This window comes from Misgurnus anguillicaudatus, chromosome 2 (genome assembly GCF_027580225.2).
Source record: "Misgurnus anguillicaudatus chromosome 2, ASM2758022v2, whole genome shotgun sequence".
In the NCBI taxonomy this organism is placed as follows: Eukaryota; Metazoa; Chordata; class Actinopteri; order Cypriniformes; family Cobitidae; genus Misgurnus; species Misgurnus anguillicaudatus.
Genome location: NC_073338.2, coordinates 20,772,642 through 20,786,822, shown reverse-complemented (window position 1 = coordinate 20,786,822; position 14,181 = coordinate 20,772,642). Strand labels below are relative to the sequence as shown.

The following is a 14,181-nucleotide window of genomic DNA, read 5'->3' as shown; positions in this document are numbered from 1 at the left end:
AATGTTGATTTGGGCTTTGCTGATTCTCAATGGGTAGAGCTCAGCACATCACACGCAGTTGGGAAGGATTGCCCTCGGCCTACAGTGCAAAAGTGTTGGTCTCCCGGTAAAGCAGTCACTCCGACATGGCTTTAGCAAACTTCAGACTCTACTCGTGCCATGGCAAACTGAGCCCTCAGGGCGCACCAGAGATGAGAGATTCATAGCAGTCAGGCCAGTTAAACCAGGGGAACAGCCTCAGATCTCTTTCCACCTTCTTTATTTACACCCTAAGACATCACTTGCAATGTACGTATTTGTGATGGTCCGGGCGTTTGTTAGACAAGTGCGTTTTTGTGTGGTTTAAATAGTGTTTGCTTTTTCATTACATCATTACTCATCCTCATGTCATTCCACACCCATGAGAAATTAGTTTATCACAAATAAAGAGTTTTTGGAAAAACTAGGCATTAATTATGTCTATGTGCGCGATGCAGGAGCCAGTATTCACAATGCATGTGTGGTGCTCATATGTGAGGTACACACATGTAAACATGCATCGGAGATTAAAATGTGAAATGAAATCGTTCTTTTTGTGCACAAAAAGTATTCCCGTCGCTTCATAAAAAGGATATTGAACCACTGTTGGTCACATGGACTATTTAACAATGTCTTAAATGCTTTTTCTGGGCCTTGAACATGGGCGTTGCGTTGCTGTTAATCAGGGGTGGGGAGGTTTGGTTCAAGCTATTCTTTTCTATACAATGAACATGAATGGCAAGCAAAATTGTCCCTGGTCCTGCCATATTATTCAATAATTTGAACAAAAGGAGACGGCTTAGACAAAACTTCCACAAAACAAAAGGTGATGACATAACAGTGAGTAAATTTGGGTTCTCGCCATAAATATAGCCAAAGAAGCTGTATTGGTGTTACCACTGAAACTTACTAAAGCCACACCTACTGGCTCCACCCCTATTCACACCCTCATCACAACACAACAGATTCCCCATGGAGCCGCGTCAGTCTGCTCTGATCTATCATACTGACCTGAGGTGGTCTACTCTGACCTCACATACACGTTGACGCTTGCCTGAATGCTGTCCGTTCCTGCTTGAATGATGATGAACGGAAAGGTAAGGCAGAATAACAAAAGGGTGAATGTGGCCTTAGTAGGCAATGTATGAGAATTCTGTGCCTTTGTAAGTAAACTTCTCAAGAATATATTTGAGGCTTGTTTTATAACTACGACTTAGTTTTTTTTTTAAGTTGCTTTGCAGGCACAGTAAGTCCTATTACCTCTAAAACAGCTTCAGTCATTCTTGGAATGCTTACAGTATATACGTGTCCTCAATTGTGTAAGTTCCCATGAACTTTATGTAATTTTTGTCTTGCTTTAAGGATTGAATTTTGGCTTTAAAGTAAATTCAAATTGAATTGGCTACTACCGACTGGATGTTGAATCAAGATTTAAATGGGTAGGACATAAAGAGTTACTGATTTGCAATTCAAAAGAAATTCTAACTACTGTATGACAAGTATTTGTTTGCATGTTTCTTAGCTTGCAAACTCCATTACCATGTTCACACTCAATACCTGCCCATCTCAAACTCACATCAATAATGATTGAAATATCATAAATACCCACATAGAGAAAATTAGAGAAAATAGTCCCTTTCAAACATACAGTCTTTACTGGTAAACTGCAGTTAACAGGTCATGTGTGAACAGAACCTTTCTGGTAAATCAGTGCTGCCAATTTACCAGTAAGAGAGGTTGTAAGATTACCAGTAGTTTACTGGTAAGCGCTATGTGTGAACGAAAAATAAAGATTACAGCATTTAGAATGGACGACATCAGACCGCACTGACAGCATCGGCCAATCATAACATTTTTATACAGATGACACGTTTACGGAGGTTTCCACACACACGCTGCTTAAAAGTCGAGCACATTTCTTCACCAAAGTTGTTTGAAACTGCTTAACATCTATTTGCCGAATTGCAGACGTCCTTAGCACACCCTCTGTAAGCCTAATGTGCAAACAGTACTGTTGTTTAAGATGCAGGATCCGTTTGACGTCGCCTAATGCATGGTTGTTTGGTCACGTTTGCCACAGATGTGAAAACAACAAAATACGGACCGCGGATATGGTGTTTACAAATACAACACTGAGCTTGCCGCACGCCACAGGTAACTTCCGCTTTCTCACCAAGTTTACCGGTATTTTGATACTGATTTGTGAATGATATCTTACTGGTAAACATTTCCAGAATTAGGGCTGTGGAAAAATATCTATACAGTGAATTATTGTGATAATTTTTCAACGGTAGTGTAAGAATATTTCGATCTCTACTGTTGATATTTTTAAAAACCCATCAAATCCCTCTGTTTGCATCAAACGACCTTTTCCGCCACTGCTGTAGTTGTCGCTGTCCAGTTGTCTGTCATATACGGCCATTCGGCCAATGTCTAAGAAGTTAGCGGGAGTGAGAAAATGGCAGAAAATGTAAAAACACCTGCAGCTTTCAAAGCCGGTGTGTCGAAGCAATATGGCTAAAAAAAAGTTAAAAAAGCTTGATTTTTTAACATTTTTGATAAAAAAAAGAAAAAGTATTGCAACATGCAATGTATTGTATCGTATCGTGATACAATGTATCATGGCCCATGCATCGTGATACAGTACGTATCTTCTCAGGGGAGGCCTTTGCCAATACCCAGCCCTAACCAGAATCGTAGCACATTTTTGTATTTACTGTTAAATTAATTCTGGTAAATTCATGGTAATTCACCGAAATTACTGCGTGAAAGAGGCTAATGAAACACTTGAAGAACCGGATTAGCAGTGTTCCTCAAATTCTGATGTAACGCATTTGATATTCCTGTCGTAGTATATGGGCGTGTGCATAGAATTAGTTTGAGGGACGTGAACTTTGTATGACCTGACATTGAGATGACCGTCACTTCCTTACTTTTGTGTCCCTTGTCCAGGTTTGGGGTGCCCTGCCTGACAAGTCGCCATTGCAAATGATTGATCAAGCATGTGAAGTGTGTTTTCAGACTTTCGGCCAATGGGAGGCCAGGAATGTGACCCGTTGCTTACAGGGCGAGAGGCAGCAGCTCTGCATCTTTAGCAGAATTACTTTCACCTCACAGAGATTGGATAATGGCTTCTTTAAAGAGTGTCCACGCCGGTTAGTTTCGTTTCAATTGAGGAGAATGAAACCGCCCTTGTTTACTCCTCAAGTGATTTTTGGGGGACAATACTGAAGGAGTTGAGTTAACCATGACCGGAGATGTTGGGCTATAAAACGTGAAACTGTTCAACTTGAGTTTAGTTTGTCGATGACTTTCTTACTGTACCTTTTTTAAGGTAACAAGGCAAAAGGACCGTGTTGCAGAAACTTGCAATTTTGAATGCTGGGGTTTCTGGTTTCATCTTGGTCATCTGGCTGGGTCAGTTCTGCAAGAAGATTTTCGGCAACTATTGTGGTCTGACCTTGATAAACAAACCAGGGGTTAATGTCTCCCTGAAGTCTTTGAATGATCCTGTTGTATGTTCCCCCTCCGGGGGATAGTGAAGCCCTCAATCAGAAAAGAAATTCAGAGGATGTTGCCTTTGAAATGTGACCTGAAGGGTCAGCTGAGGGCATTGAGAAGGGAGAAGGTCAGCTCTGAAGATGTCCTGAACCCAATGGACTCGGGTGTTTAAACAGATGGCCTCATCTTTAACTTCCCATGTTTCCATTCTGTTTCGTTGACTTTTTATTTTCCTTTCTTGATGGAATCACATGAGGAACCGCCAGCATGATGGGCATTGTTGCCATTTCTTGTTTAATGTCCTTGCAGCATGAATCACTAATCTTCTTTACCCTGTAAAGTTTCAATGCCGGGGTGGTAAACTCACTCACGGGGTGAGTTTAGCAATCCGGACAATTTTTTTCAAAGGTTACTCTATTGGTCAGGCCTTTGACTTTTTGACCTCGGAAAGCAGGAGGTCATTGATTCTGCTGTATTTTTATCTTCTTTTCCAATGGCTCTCCTAACTTTGGACAAGCTGTGTCTGATCCATAAACATGGATAAATATTGAACTAGTTTAATATATTGTATTGTATTCTGCAGTGTATCAGGTCAGCTGCCACATGTGCTGAGGTGTGAAAGGTCCTCTGATAAGTGTGTTTGCTTGTTTACCTTGTGATGCAAAGTTTGCATGCACAACCACAGTGCATGATGCCGGTCAACCGTCTATTTCCTTTTAGGTGACCGTAATATCAATATAACATGATTTACAACTCAATCTGACTAAAGTCTTTTATTTGGCATGTTACATCATCTGAGATTCAAAGCCCAGGCTGGAAAGTACAACACTTTTCAGAGTATTTGAAAGGAGCCCATTGCAGCATTGTAATAGTCGTGCGCTGGTTCAGAATGAATTAATGTTTCTCTTTTTGTTTGAATCTTTATTAAACACTTAATACAGATCAAATTAATGCAAACATTTAAATGCACATCTTATTAAGGACTTGTTTTACTCTGTTACGCCACAGCACATACTACATGACTGTCTTCAGGCATTCTCAGTGTTAAGTTGAGAAGTCAAAGGTCAGTTCTCACTTCCCTGGTAAACCCGACAGGGTCGCATACCTGCTGTAAGAGACACTATGCTGCTGTCAGTTAAAAGCTTCAGGCTGTCTTGGATGGATACCGTTCTAATGCCACATCCACACAGAGCCAGTGCTTCCCCTATCCAATCAAATCAATGCTTTAAGGGGCGTGTCGAAGTGAGGACACGTGTCATCACAACAAGTTACCGTTAACTCTTTTACATTGGGGTTTTAAATAGGGGAGAGCAGGGGCGAAAATAAAATGTTTCAGAAAAACATAATTTTAACAGCTAATGTTTGAGACAGATATATATTTGTGCTGTGGTCAGTATCTCACAAGTGTGGTCTATCAATACCAGGTGATATTTCAAACAAATGTCAAAAGACTTTCACTTTGAACAGAAGTAGCGCATTGTTACTTTTGATCCTGACAGCAGGGACGAAAGTAACACACAGGTGGGTCAAAAGTAACACAACAAAACAAGACAGATATTTGTGTTCACTTGCTTTTAGTAAATATACGTGACTGATCTGGATTAGATGTAACTGCAAACCTATTTTTTATTTTATCTTTGCAAAAAATAATTACATTTTCATTTTAAATTTTATCAAATGTTTCAAAAGCAACCTGACAGAAACTTCAGTTGTTAAGTATAAAACATTTGATTAAACTAAATCAATTTTTACCATAATGCAACCATATTAGCAGGGGGACAAAAGTAACAAGTGTTACTAACTCCTGAAATTTAAACCCCATTTACTTTTATTTTGAAAAACTCTGAGAAGTCAAGCTTCAGGATGTGTTAGAGCACTAAATAACCTGTAGATTGATCAGTACTGTCACACATGAAACCTGAAACACAGTGCGTTATAAGATTCATGGTTGAAAACAGCTTTCTTGTTGAGTCAATGGTGTAGTGGGCAGCGCTCCGACATGTGGTGCTTTTGGACTTTTGGCAACCCGAGTTCGATTCTCGGCTCGTGGTCATTTGCCAATCCCATACCCCTCTCTCCTCCCTGTACTTTCCTGTCCTCTCCTCATTCACTGTTAATAACGGCAAAAATGGCCAAAAGAATAACAAAAATAAAAAAGCTTTCTGGACCTAGACGTGCAAAACGGCACGGAAATACCGCGATATTTGTCTGTCAAGGGTTGCGTGCTAAAGATGCTGTCATAGTTTGGAATGCAAATGTAGTCAGGGTTTTGAAAAAAATCACTTTGTTACTTTCGTCCCACGTCATTTTTGCCCCGGTTCTCCAATCAACATTCATGATGGGAAATGTGTGCATTCAACTTCAATAATGCAGAGATCAGGAGCTCCTCACTATCGTGCTAAAAACTAAGATCGATTGCTAACATCGTGCGCAATCATTGCCGCAATGTGCACGTTTTTCCGGATGATATGCAAACGTACACATTTTTCGTATATTTTTCGTAATCTGTGTGAAAAAAGGGCTAAATAAATGGAATGGCTGTAGACACGAACATGCAAGGGTAAATGGTAAATGGACTGCATTTATTGTATATAGCGCTTTTAACAGACCATCCAAAGCGCTGTACATGTTGCCTCAAATTCACCCATTCACTCACACATTCATAAACCCACGGCGGTGTCAGCCATGCAAGGCGCCATCCAGCTCGTCGGGAGCAGCTGGGGTTAGGTGTCTTGCTCAAGTACACTTCGACACTTGGTCCGGTGGAGCCGGGGATCGAACCACCAACCTTCCGGTTTGTAGACAACCTACATGAACCACTGAGCCACTGCCGTAAACAACACTGCCACAGGGTGTCGGTTTCAGATTTATTCACTCTCGGATCTGGTTTCAAACAGCGAATTCAGGCTCCCAAAATGCTGGATCCATTTGGATGAAATGCCGATTCAATAAAACATTTTTTACGTATATTGCTAAATGCATCTCCATAGGGACAGGCTCTAAATGTTTCGTTAAAGTTGTAAGTTGGGAAACTGAGTCGGGGTTTCTTCTTTTGAAAGCTTTCGCAAACAGATATCAAGAACGTGTTTGGTGTGGCAGTTGTTTTGTTGAGGCACTATAGACCAGTGGTTCTCAAACTGGGGGCCGCGAGATGGTGCCAGGGGGGCCCCATGACATTTTATAAAATAAATTAATTTATCATGAATTCTGTGCAATTAAACCTAACAAAATAAGGCTACTAATCAATAGCACTACTTCGTATCATTTAATATGTTTTGTTTAATTAAAAGTTGAGTTGTTTTAAAACAGTTTCTTGTCATACATTTTCTTTGGGGGGCCGCAAAGGAATGCGCCATACACAAGGGGGGCGGCATGCTAAAGAAGTTTGAGAACCACTGCTATAGACGGTTTCAACAGTAACAACATAAACAAGCGGTTTCGTGGTCAACACGTAAGTTCCGGTAAACTCTGCTAAGAATAAATAACAACAAAGTACTTTAAACATAGTTTCTTTATAAAACAAACAAAATAAACATGTAGATTACCTATTAAACCAAAGCATTTGTTATTTTCTACGAGGTATTTGTTCAAGAGTTCAGTTTAGCAACTAGTAAGACCAAAAAACTGAAACCGGAAGTAAAGTTCGGACCAGATGCGTATCACATCACTGCATGTGTGTCCAATGAAACGTCTATAGCTAAATATGTTAAAGAAGTCTCAGTTTGGTAGAGTAACTGTTAAAAGAGTCACCTGACAGTAACATTTCAACTAGTTTTCATCTTGTTATAGGACATTTCAGGACAGAAAGGAAATGAGCCTTCAGCTGATCCAATATTGGAGCTGTCATGTTCACTAATATACATTTTGTTGATCATAACACAATGACAATCAATGTCTTACGCAGAAACATGTTTTGAGTAGTTCCAGGTATTTCTTTCCTTCACTTCTTCCTATCTTTCATTTTTCTTTCTTTTTTTTCTATGTCTGTCTTTCTGTATTTATCTCTGTCTTTCTTTCGAGTCTATGAGATGAACCACTAATTTCAGTCGGGTCCCCATGAGACCTTGTATGTTTGTGTGACCGTGTCTGAGTCTTACATAAAGGGCAGATGGGCCCAGCTGGGCAATTTTTCTCTCTGCGCTCAGCAAAACAGATCCTTGGAGCGAACGGCGACGATCCAAACACCTGGGCATTCCACAGAGCACAAGGGCAAAGATCACAGAGTGCAAAGAATGAACCAAAAGAATTAAACAATTCATTGCTCTGCTGGAAAGTAAACACAAAATAACTGTGTGTTAGCGAAGAAGACTTAAATCATTGTTAAATGTAGAGCTATAGTCCCAGTAATGGATTTTTTTTATTATGCAATGGCCCTGGGAGCTCAGACAGTCTGTATGTATGTGTTTATATATAGTGCCCTGTGTCCTGTGCTCATGTCAGTTTAGGTTAGACCGGTATAATAGCAAACCTTGCGCATTCCTGCAACGCCCTCTATTAAAAGTGTGTTGTGTTTGCCACTGTTGTTGCCAATAGGTACAATAGAAATAGGTACAGATTAAATATTACAAATATGAATGTTCACCTCGTTCAGCGCTCGCTGTGCGGGCCAACAGTTCTGGTCACATCCTGCACTTGATCTCACGGGTCAACACAAGAGCTTTCTAATGAGAACAGATGGTAGGAGGACACTTTAAAGTCCCCCTGTAGTCGATAAATTTATCACTTAAAACTCATCTCTGAGCATCATAACAGCATATTTATTATTATTCACACCTAGTCGTGCATTAATCTTAACCAGGGGTAGGCGACGTCGGTCTTGGAGTGCCGATGTCCTGCAGATTTTAACTCTCTTAACCTGTAGTTTTCGGGTGACTCTTTAAACCTTGATTAGTTGTTCAGGTGTGCTTGATTAAAGCTGGAAACTCTGCAGGACATCGGTACTCCAGGACCGAAGTTGCCTATCCCTAATCTAAACCGTGTCCTGGAAACTGCCCCGTAATAAATGATTAAAAACGTTTTTAGCAGCTGCTTTAATCCAAAACGAATTACAAAATTGATTACAATTGATTAAAAGCGGCAATAATATGAGAAGTGTAATGCAAAATTACTAAGTTTTAACAATACGCTTTATGCCCAGCTGCACTACTTCCTGAACTTCAGCCAGCTCCTTGTTTCCTGTCTGCCATTATTGGACAAACTGATTAATCCAGGTGTGTTTGATTATTGTTGTTGTGACTACTGAGGTCACACCTGGATTAATCAGTTTGTCCAATAATGGCAGACAGGAAACAAGGAGCTGGCTGAAGTTCAGGAAGTAGTGCTGCTGGGCATAAAGCCTATTGTTAAAAGATCATATTTGTTTGGAAAATAAGGTAGAAAATGATAGAAATAGAGAGTATTCAACCTTCCAGTGTTTGCAGAATATATTAATTTTTAGCTGTTTTTGAATATTGGTGCAGTTGTTGGGCAGAAACCTTTTTTTCAGGAAATAAAATAAAACACTTTTTTTTCATTTTTAAACACTGTGTTGTCAAAGTTGATGATGTGGTTTTATATATGATTGCATGTGTTATTATATTACTAACATTTTACCAAAATTATAAGTTACAAGGTTTTTGACCAGTCAGTGTTGGACATGTTTTTCCAGGGCTCGCAAAATCGCTAATCTTCAAGGCTATCAAAATGCATGCCCGCCCTGCCCGTCAGGCTATCTTTACTTATAGGGAGGAAATATATATTTAAATGCTTATGCATTCGCTTACAGATTTGGATGGGTAATTGTAGTGTATGAAATTCAGGTATCGGGTATTTAAATTGCGTTTGAGCGCGTGCTCGAGTTTGACTTTCGCAATCGCGCGAAGCCACAATACAGGAAGCAATCCGTACTGATTTATCATGGATTTGTTGTGCTATTTTTTTTCTGTGACAGTTAATATTTCAGATTCAGAATCGGAAGATATTTCACTTTAGTTGTACTGTTGATTGTAATTGTTTGTGTTATTTGTGTTTTGATAGATGTTTTGTCTCAATATTCAACATTAAAAGTAATGTATTTTTATTCGTGCTACTTGCATTCATTTCGGGCTACCAAAAACTTAAGAGAGTGCCTGCCCGAAGGGCTACCAGGGATTTTGAAATTTTGCGAGCCCTGGTTTCTGTCATCATTAAAATGAGCATAAGGCTGTAAGTGCATTCCATATTTTCATAAACTTACAGGTCATGTTTATTGTAGCTATGTGGACACTCAGGTTTTTCTGGCAATTGGCCAAAATCATATATTATATAAGATGAAGTGCTATACATAGGCTTTTTAAGAAAGAATTTACAGTATTGCTTCTCAAATACAGTATATTAAACATGTGTTGAGTAAAACGCTGTACAAATAAACAACCAAAGATGCAAAGATGATCTAAAATGTGTGTGCCACTTACAGTATTTACAATAGAGGGTGGAGGTGGAGCTGTAGGACATTTTACTGACAGTTTGAGGATCCAATATAGTAACATGGTTTAGTCACCATCTCATGACATTTTATTAATGAAATAAACTTAAACCGAGGGAACAATGATATATGAAAAAAATGACAGAATATGGAGATTGAAGGTTTTTGCCTGAGAGCGCCAATATATTTTGCTGTACTGTAAATGGGTGATTCTCACGAAAACTTGGTTTTAAAAATGTCAAGCATGAAAATGTAAAAATTGCTTAAATTTACTTTTTTTCCCACCAGACATTGAAAAACAAAGTCATGAGTAAATGGGAACATTAATTTAAAAACTTTTACTTATCATTTAACACTTTTTGTAACATAATTTTAAAAATTAGTCCTAAAAAATCTCATTACCGCAACAGTCAGAAAACATCAACACTGACATATTTTCAAAATGACATGACAAACCTGAAAGAACATAATTTGGAGATTCTGCACATGCATTTCAAATCAAAGTATTATGCTTCTATTAATTAAATTAACATTTAATAAGCATCTGTTGCGGTAATGATAATCAAAATGTCGTGTAAGCATTCTGACAAGACAATATTTCAAATTAACTGTAAAAAAATGATCTTACCTGGTAGCCATCTTGAAGTAACTGGTCCATGTGCTTGGTCACTCAAAATCAAACTTTATTAAAATTCTGTATGTGTGCTTAAACTGTTCTTAAAAAGTGTTGCGGAGGATGAGAACATCAGGCATGGACACATCATTTTCCTAATTTTTCTTCATTATTATTATACATTAATTTTCAGTAAATATTTTTTCTGTCATCTAAAGTAGTCTAGCAAAACATCCATTTATTTTTATTCTTAATATTTTTGTGTCAATTTGATTAAATTACAACATAACGCATGTTCAAACACAGCCGGACACATTGCGGTAATGAGAATTTCAGCAGAAAATGAGATAAAATTTACAACTATAAATTCTTATGTTGAAATCACACATTGTGCAAGGTAGAACACAGTATTGTGTTAATTCTGATGCTTTTTAATGTTACTATATTACACATTTTAAAGCTAAAATCATTAGTGCCGTGGTGTTTCAATGGTTTCGTGAGAATCACCCAAATGCTTTAAACCTGTTGCTGTAGAATGTAACATCAATAAAATCGAGTTGTTTTCATTAAGCTTTAAGTACAAAAGCCCTTTCTCATCATCATGTGTACATCTCTGTGTTTGGTAGAACGGTGCAGTTCCAGGGGAGCCTGTGAAGAAAGATGAAAACTCCAGACGGGGAAACTGGGGTAACCAGATTGAGTTTGTCCTCACCAGTGTGGGCTACGCAGTTGGGCTTGGTAATGTCTGGAGGTTTCCTTACCTCTGCTACCGAAATGGAGGAGGTGAGCATTTTTGTTCTTATATAACGTGTATGCGTTATTTATTAATTTTCACTGAACTGTGGATGTTTTCTGAGTCATATAGTTCTTAAAATCCCATAAAATGATTTGCTTCCTTAAAAGGGCGCTGCTGTGGCATTATCTCTCAACACATATCTCTTAAAATAGATCAAGAGCAAGCCTGGCAATGCAAGAATCTAGCAGAAGTAATAACAAAACTATTATAAACCCCAGTGACCTGCCCCATGAGCTCATACTGCCAGATCTGCCTGTAATCTGGATCCACAGCCTGAATTAGCCCAGAACCCAAACAAGACCCTCAGCTTTTCTGAGATACAGATGCTTTCTAAAGACTCACACAGTCCATACGTTATATGTAATGTGAAGGAGGTCTATAATACAGTTCATGTTGCTCAACTGGTAGCAGCACAAAACTCAAAGGCTCCAAGCGAACACACATAAACCATGTTTATGATCAAATCTGAAAAAAATGCACAAGCGTAGTTTCTCAGGAGAAATCGCGAACTTGAGATGCCGTCCACAAATACGATTACACTTCACATTGTGATGTCACAGGACCTTACATGATCTGTACAGGATGTGTGTGACCTATATGAATAACCCCAAATGCAAACAATCCCATAACCAATCTCGGACACATTATCCATGTATTTTCCATAGGCATAAATGTAATGTAACACAGTTGAATAAACCAAACAGTCTGCTATAGCAGTTTATTAAGAGAGTTGTATAAAAGCAAGAGGCTGATGTTTCTATCACTACAAGTGAAAGGATACAAACAGTGATGTTAGTGGCATTTGGCAAAATATCGAAACTATTGAAATGCAGCTGCCTATTCAGTCAAATTGGTATGTGGTTTACAATGGAATCAAAAAAATGAATTGTTTGCAAGTATTTGCGTCAAGAGAAACGCCTCAGGAGACAAGAGGATGTTATGTAACTGTTATTTTTAGGATGAAGGGATACCATGTAACTTCTTATGTAACGTTGGGTGTGTATCTCAGGTGCCTTCATGTTCCCGTACTTCATCATGCTGGTGTTTTGTGGGATCCCTTTGTTCTTCCTGGAGCTCTCATTTGGGCAGTTCACCTCTCTCGGATGCCTGGGAGTCTGGAAGGTCAGCCCCATGTTTAAAGGTATGCATGCTTTTGTGATTGTCATAAAAACAAAAATCATTTCACTGGTTTACTTTAAAACCAATAGCATTATGGGGCAAACATTCAGTAGGGATGCTCCGATCAGGATTTTTGCAGCTGATGCCGATTACAGATTTATCTTTGTGATCGGCTGATTCCGATACAGATTTTTTTTGATGGCTTTAACTGTTAACATTTTTTCTAGATAAAGTGATATCACAGATGTTGCCTTTGTTATATTACTTGCAGTAATTAGGTATATTATTGTTTTAATAGAGAATCAAATAAATAAGCACAAAAAATATTTCTTCTGCAAAGAGATATTTAATATCTCTTTAAAAAGGTTTGTCTTGAAAATAAAGCACTTTACAGTCTTTACTGTATGAATGAAATATACATGCATTCGTATAAAGTACAACAGTTCTTTAGTCAAGAGCAGAAAGTGGTTTTATTAAGAGATGAATTAGGTTACTGCAGCTTTAAGACGTGAGAGCAATCGCTCTGTTCACATGCACTGATGACAGGCTGCTCTGTGTGTGTGCGCGCGTCAGATATACGCAGACAAAAGAAGCTGTGAGGAAAAATAAACTTTAAACGCTCAAAACTTTAAAATATCAGCTGACCACTCGGTGAGTTTCACGTCTTTGTAAACGAAAGTTTAATGCATTTTAGGAAGGATTGTTCCAGTGCACCATTAAACCCATTGTAGAGGTGGGAGGTGAAACACAAACACCCGAAAATTCTCGGGGCAGCCGCATATGTCGTAATTTCAGTCAAAACCGTTCTATTTCATCATAAACAATCTGAAAACAGGGCTTTAAGTGTAAAATACCGAACTTGTCCTTTAAGAGGGTATTTCTCCAAACATGCTTAATTTGCTGTTCTCTTGTTCTTGAAGGTGTGGGCTATGGAATGATGGTGGTCTCTACATACATTGGAATCTACTACAATGTGGTGATTTGCATCGCATTTTATTACTTCTTCATGTCAATGACAAACGTGCTGCCCTGGACGTACTGTAACAACCCCTGGAACACACCTGACTGCAGTGGGGTGGCGGGAACTCCACGAGCGAATGCCACCTTTGCCAACATGTCTGCCGTTGTGTCCGGGGTGACTGAAATAGTCAACCGGACTAAGAGGACAAGTCCTAGTGAAGAATACTGGAGGTAAATGCACAGCATGTAACAACAGCTAGTGTTGCATGTGTGAAGTTTGGAAATGTTTCCTTCTCTGCCAGCATTTAAAGGTGCATAACTTTTAGAAGGATCTCTTGACAGAAATGCACTATAATTTACATAACTATATTATCAGTGGTGTATAAAGACCTTACATAATGAACTGTATTGTTGTTATGAATCAGACGATGACATATTTGTCCTGTGGGGGCTTTTAGTGATGCGCGGGGGCGGGTAAAGAAATTGTAACTTTAATGCGGGGCAGGTTGGGGCGGGTCATTAAATATAAAAAATTAAAAAACAGATATGTTGCGTCTGTAGCATATATATTAAATATTTGGGAATATATATTTGTATATTTTATTCCATTCTTTGATAAGGTTAAATTACGTAGGCCTACGTGGCAACATAACTACCACAACTTAACTTGCGCAACATAACTTGATATCCTCAAACCTTTGGCGTCACGTCACGGAAGCGCCAAGTAGCTCA

The 14,181-nt window shown here is 38.8% G+C and overlaps 1 protein-coding gene across 4 annotated transcripts in view; it reads left to right on the top strand.

The window, feature by feature from the left end:
* slc6a9 (solute carrier family 6 member 9) overlaps positions 1-14,181 on the top strand; it is a 62,850-nt gene that overhangs the window by 35,504 nt on the left and 13,165 nt on the right. For 3 of the 4 annotated variants that reach the window (XM_055201803.2, XM_055201802.2, XM_055201801.2), the window contains 3 exons: positions 11,201-11,357; positions 12,380-12,511; positions 13,410-13,680. In XM_055201803.2, coding sequence (XP_055057778.1) covers positions 11,201-11,357; positions 12,380-12,511; positions 13,410-13,680 — 560 coding nt within the window. Of the gene's footprint in view, positions 1-996; positions 1,116-11,200; positions 11,358-12,379; positions 12,512-13,409; positions 13,681-14,181 lie in introns of those variants that run through there. The other variant, XM_055201805.2, reaches the window with a different exon arrangement.